General features: G+C 42.7%; 1 protein-coding gene and 1 long non-coding RNA gene across 2 annotated transcripts; one reads left to right on the top strand and one right to left on the bottom strand.

Moving 5' to 3' along the window:
- The first annotated feature begins 2926 nt into the window (after positions 1-2926).
- On the top strand, positions 2927-4085 carry LOC130748278 (uncharacterized). Its single transcript, XR_009022628.1, has 2 exons — positions 2927-3309; positions 3702-4085. It is a non-coding gene; the product is annotated as an uncharacterized LOC130748278 (long non-coding RNA).
- A 62-nt stretch (positions 4086-4147) lies between these two features.
- Positions 4148-5316, bottom strand: LOC130744140 (protein FAR1-RELATED SEQUENCE 5-like). The gene is made up of 2 exons (XM_057596330.1): positions 5141-5316; positions 4148-4728 (listed from the first exon to the last, which is right to left on the bottom strand). Exons 1-2 carry the CDS (start codon positions 5202-5204, stop codon positions 4148-4150), a joined length of 645 nt encoding a protein of 214 aa, XP_057452313.1. The 5' UTR covers positions 5205-5316.
- Between the last annotated feature and the right edge of the window lie 482 nt (positions 5317-5798).

The following is a 5798-nucleotide window of genomic DNA, read 5'->3' as shown; positions in this document are numbered from 1 at the left end:
CTGCCTTCGCGTTCGATTCTAGCTGCGCCTCCTGCCGTAGCTCCGCGAGAGTCTTCTCCAATTCAGAAATCCTTCTGTCCCGAAACTCTAAGCTGACTTCAGCACGAGCGGACTGCTCGGATAGCTCTTGGGAAAAGGAGTTTTCCTTGGCGACCAATTGAGCGGCGATCACTTCGCGGGCCTTAGCAAGTTGAGAGTTGAGAGCGCGGAGGCGCGCCACTTCGGATCGTAACTCGCCGGCATCCAGGGCGGCGCGCCTGTAGTAGTGGAACGCGTGAAGCACTCCCGCCATAGCCCCTTTAGAGACCTTATCCAAACCACGCCGCTAAACAACTTCATCCATTCGCGCCACTTGAGCTGACGTCAAAGTTAGAGAATATGGGAATCCCTGACTCACAGACCCTGAGGAGAGGGTGGAAGTATGGGCAGGTGGAGGAGGGGCGTTGGCGGGAGACGTCAGGTTTTGACCAAGCGGCGACGAGATAATTGTCGGGCGGGAAGGTGATCCGTCAACGAGGCCGTGTTGAGCTGAAGTCGTCCCTGCAGGCTCGCTGGAATTCAACCTTTTCGGGGATGGACGAGGATCCTCCTCGCCAAGGGGCCGTTTTCCGCTTGCTTGGATTTTCAGCAGAGACGCCTTGTCCCCTTTCAAATTTATTCGAGGAGGAAAGGAGACGCCACTCTTCTTCTTAAAGGCCGCCAGAAGCTCCCCTTCGGCGCGGTGAGTTTGTCCTAAAAAAAAAGGAAGTAAGCTGGCAGAAAATAGAAAGAACGGAAGGGGTAAAAGAGGAAGATTTACCAATCACTCGAGAGTAGTCTGAAACGGCAAGACGAGCCAGGAAGTCAATGACAGCTTTGTGTTCAGGAGTGAGGGAGTCCTCGGATGGGTCAACTATTTGGCGCGCGCCTTGAGTCCAGTAGAAAGGAAATCGAGCGGTGCCATCTTTGTGTGTGAAAACCTCAGGATATTCGTGGGACACCACAACCCTGAAGAATTTCCGGGCTAAATCGATGGAGATACTAGACCAGATCGGGTTGAAGCGCTGACGATCGGGCCTAGCTTCCAGAGAAACCCAGCTGCGCTGCGGGGAGGGCTGGACAGATACGCGGTAGAAGTAAAAGAAGGTCGAAAGTTCAGGTTCCTGGTGAATCGCGTCGCAGAGAATTTCGAAACACCGGAGGAAGACCCAACTGTTAGGATGAAGTTGGTTGGGAGCTACGTTGATACTGTGAAGGACGGAGCAAATAAAAGGGGAAAAAGGGAATTTAATCTTCAAACTCGTGAACATATACCCATACACGTAAAAGAAGTGAGGATCACCCACGGAGCCATCTTTGGGACGTAGCCAAGGGCGTTCAAGGGGTAAGCAGGCACGGACATACAGAAGCTCGTCAAGAGGTTTTTAATGACAAAATCCACCGGATTCTGAGGAAATCTCCCAAATGGACGATTTTTTTTCCAAACTTGACCGTTGGTTAGGTATTGTCCCGACGGGCAAGGCCCTCAAGGCGGGAGCGCTCAAAGATTCCCAAGTCCTCGTTCGGAAGGCAATGACATCCTTTTCTTCAAGAGGAACGCCTCCTGGAGGGGGCGGGGGAGCAGGGGGAACACACCGTAGAGGGGTGGCCGCGACGACGTTACGTTTGGGGTTTTTGGTCTAACGCTTTGGAGTCATTGCAGAGGGATTGCAAGGAACAATGACACTGGATAAGTTCTCGCAAGAGTGAGGGAGCAAAGTTTCGTATTTACAAAGGAACGAAAGGAATAAGTAAGACAATCATGCTATAAGTAAGGAGAACGTGCAGAAAGAAGTTGTGAACGGTTACCGAGAGATGTGGAAGAAAAAGAGAGGTTGAGCCCCATGACATCAGGAAATAACATGATTGCAGTTGCGAAATTCTGGGAAGTGGGAAAGACGCATTAAATGGAAAGCTGCAACGGTTGCTGCCGATTGGTTGAAATTCAAATCGTCAAAGATCTGACGCGACTGGAGGGGACATGTCAAAGATAGTGGTTGAGATTCTGTGGATTCACTAACCCCGGCGTTCTTCGAGGCACGTGCGTACCTATGTAGAGGCGGGCGGACTAAAAGCCGTCGCCACAAGCCAGCTTGTGGACTTGGGTCGCCCAGAAGAGAAGAGCATGGCTGGAGGTCCAAAGTGTTGACTACAAAAGCTTTATTTATCAGGCCATGTTGGCCATTGTTCTTTACTTTTAGATGTTAAGGTTTTTAGGTCTTAGTCAGTATTCTTAGAGATCTCGCCTTATTTCTTACTTAAAGACACACTTAGCTCTCATGCTTCGAGCTCGGTGTCTTGTGGACTTGTGGACTGGGCGAGACCCCAGGGTCCCTCGCCCAGGGAACCTGACCTTAGGCGGGGGACGCACCATGACTTTGGGCTGCCTTACTCGAGGCCCAACGAGCCCATTTGAATAGGAAAAGAGGCGCCAAAGCCCAACTCTACCTCTTTATATAGGAGGGGAATACTAATTGTAAGGGACTCTTAGCTCATTTGAGTAATAATAGCATTGAAAATCAGTTATATTCTCTCTCTAAGCGGTTAGAGCTTCTCTCTCTAAGCATTCACATCACTTTCCTCACACTTTGGGTACTACCTTCCCTCTCTATATTCTAGCACGGAACATAGGATAAGTTAGATGAGGTGGACATGTTGACTGGTCCACATTGAGGCCACATAGCCACTAAAATGGTTTTTGTACCTTTTTTTTAAATGAAAATTTACTGTGCATTTTTCCTTGATGGTGATATTGGCAAGCACCTTTTTCAGCTTCAGGAATAGATACAACTGCCTTTGATGGCGGTGACACTTACAAGTTTATATACACCAGTACACAACACAAAGGAGGCGGGATGACATTTGGTAGAAATTGTTTCCAAATGACCCAATTTTATTCCGGGGAAAACTTAGGTGCAGTGCCTTACATGCTGTTTTTACTGTTAACAAGTGATAATAGGACACCTGGATAATTTTATACACATCATCAATGCTCAATTCTAAAAGAAGTTAACACCGTCACCCTCCGTTACCCTCTTGTTAACCTCTGAAAGAGTATCTCTTTTTTCTCACAGATTGACCTCCGCTCCCTTCGTATTCCTGGGTTATGCTTCATTCCCTTTGTTTTTCTTCAATCGCGGACTCATTGCTCCTTGTGTTTTGCAGCTGATATGGTGCGTAAGGAACTGGTTTATGATTTCCGTATGATGCTGAGTCTGTAAGTTCTGCATAATGGTGAATTGCTAGATAAAAGAGGTGGGACGCGGGTCTTTTAGCTGCGTGATACTTCAGGTTCGGATACTCTGCAAAGTTTGTCTTTCCCTTTGCGTTTTTGTATTCATGGCTTAAATGGATTATGTCTCAGCTCTCTATTACCCCTTCTGATTTTGGCTTATTCTCATTTGCTTGATGACATTTTGAATCAGACTTTGGATTATGTCTCAGCTCTCTATTACCCTTCTGTTTCGGGTTGATAACCATCACTGTTTTGTTTTGTGCAAATAAGTGTTTTGTAAATTGAACATAAGGTGTTTGTTGATTTGTCTTACCCAAAATTTCAGAACCGATTCTTTCAAATAACAATTCTACATAGCTACCATTCAAGATGTTGAAATTTATATGGTACAATTGTAAGTATTCAACTAATTGAGTTTGGAATTCTGACTTTGATTTTTCAATTACAGGTTAAAGTTTGTCTAATGTCCTTGTTCCTCTTCTAGGTAATAAGCTAGCTAGAAAGGCTATTGTTGCTTTCCATGAATCTATCCCTGCTATTACAAGTTTACAGCTTATGCTCAAGTATCAATGCAAGAATGAAGTGATCAAAGCGTATGAACACACATGACAATTTATCGAGGATGACTTGGTTTAATCACAAAGTTGCTGGTTGAAAAGTATTTCACTAGGATGACTTGGTGGATTTTGGTGAGCAGCTGGTCAAGGAAAATAGGGTATTAAAGCTTCTAGTAGTGTAATAAGTTAGAGTGAACTATGGTAGTCTAGGTTCTATGTAATGTAGTCTCTTTTGTACCAAATGGCAAGTGATATGGCTATCTATGTCTGCAGAATTATATCAGTGTGCTGCTTTGGGTGTTTCAATTTGTTTGCTGGGTGTGCTTGGTATCTTTGGTTATGTACTTGGTGTTTCACCTTCTTCCATTTCCTTCATCCTCTTAGAACTCAAATGATTGCTGATATCTTTGGCAGTGCATCCGACATTCTCTCTTCCTCCAGCTTGTCGACTCATAAACTCAAAAATTAATTTTTGGCATATACCAGAACGAGTTTCCATTTCAACTTCAGCAGCTTGAGAGACAGAAAGATGTGAGGGCAATTTATGCTTACTCTTCGGGGTTGCCATCTCATGATTATTCTCTTTTACAAAAGATGTAACAACATATTTTCCACTTGATGCTCGACCAATGACCATGTGTGCTAAACATCCCGTTCTGATATCTTTGCGGGCAATTTTTCCATCAACATCTTTGTTCCTTTTAAAGCCTTCTTTAAAGCAAACATATTTTCGAGATATGACAATCTCCTTATCTGATTTGCTTGTATTCCTCCAATCTTTTCTAATGCTAAAACCCATGAACCCACCATACAAGTTATAAAATCTATATGCATGATCTTTTGTATCGAACTCCATGCCAACAAAAGGGGTTATATCTTCCTGAGTCACTTCATGCTCAATATTATCCTTCCATTCATCTACAAAAAGATAATATGTTAAATACAAAATGATTATATTAATAGTGCAAAAACAGAGGCCTTGGCTTCCAAATCTGAATATTTCATTTTCATAATAGTGAATGAATGCTCTTTTCTCTGTGCTTTGTTTTCTTTTTTTTAGAATTCCAGTACTTGTAAAAGAGGAGTGCTTTGATTTCTTTCAATTTAATTAACTAGAATCATTTTAGCACGCAACACTAAAAGGATAAAAGCTTTTGAAATATGAAGACTTTATAGTTGGAATTGGTGCAAAAATGGAATTCCAACTAGAAGAAAACAACTGATGCATTCATAGGGCTTTCGTTCACATTTCAAAATTCATCCTTTTACAATTTTTGCCGGTAATAATCTATAGAAATCTCCAAGAAATTTATTAGAAAAATGTACATACCATTAAAATTAGGAATAGCAGGTTCGTCCCTTTTTTCTGCAGGTACAACCCCAATATTCATCATTGGTAATCCTCTGCAAATTAGAGAGGGACCTCGCGATTGAAGAAGACGATCGAAGACGGAAGAGAAAGCGTTGAAGCCAAACGTGGGGAGCAGGTTAGTAAAAACGGCGATAAACAAGAACAGAAAAGGGTTAATGGAGTCAACAACAGAACCCTCATTCATTAGATTACGTGGATTCACTAATCCACTTGTCATTTTTTAAGAGGGCAACAGTACCAACATGACTTATGCAACCGTACCTAAGTTTTCCCCTTTTATTCCCTTTACGGATTCAAGGACATAAACATATTAAAGCCTTTTTAAATTTGAAATAAACCAATTTCATTTATTATTTTTTATTAGTTTCAAAATTTTGAATTTATTACGTTTCGTGCCAATTTATTTATTTATCATTTAGAAGGTTGTGTTTATGAAGGTATCATGTCTAAAATATATGTTTTAAGTGATAGATTTTTTGTTAATCCTTACTTGTTTGTCCTCTGTATTGAGAGATTAGCGTTGGCTATCAAAGATGCTTGTACTGAAGAGAGATGGAAGCCTTTCAGAATTAGTCGCTCGGGACCATCCCTGTAACACCCTGATTTCGGTGGCGTC

Source organism: Lotus japonicus, chromosome 3, assembly GCF_012489685.1.
Source record: "Lotus japonicus ecotype B-129 chromosome 3, LjGifu_v1.2".
Lineage (NCBI taxonomy): Eukaryota > Viridiplantae > Streptophyta > Magnoliopsida > Fabales > Fabaceae > Lotus > Lotus japonicus.
The sequence above is the reverse complement of the archived record's forward strand: the minus strand, read 5'-3'. Positions and strand labels throughout refer to the sequence as shown.

Bases quoted from the DNA above. Each gene is read 5' to 3' on its own strand.
- LOC130744140 (XM_057596330.1), bottom strand. From the start codon at position 5,204: ATGATGAATATTGGGGTTGTACCTGCAGAAAAAAGGGACGAACCTGCT. The intron at 4,729-5,140 runs GTATGTACATTT...ATCTTTTTGTAG, and splicing joins TGCTATTCCTAATTTTAATG to ATGAATGGAAGGATAATATT.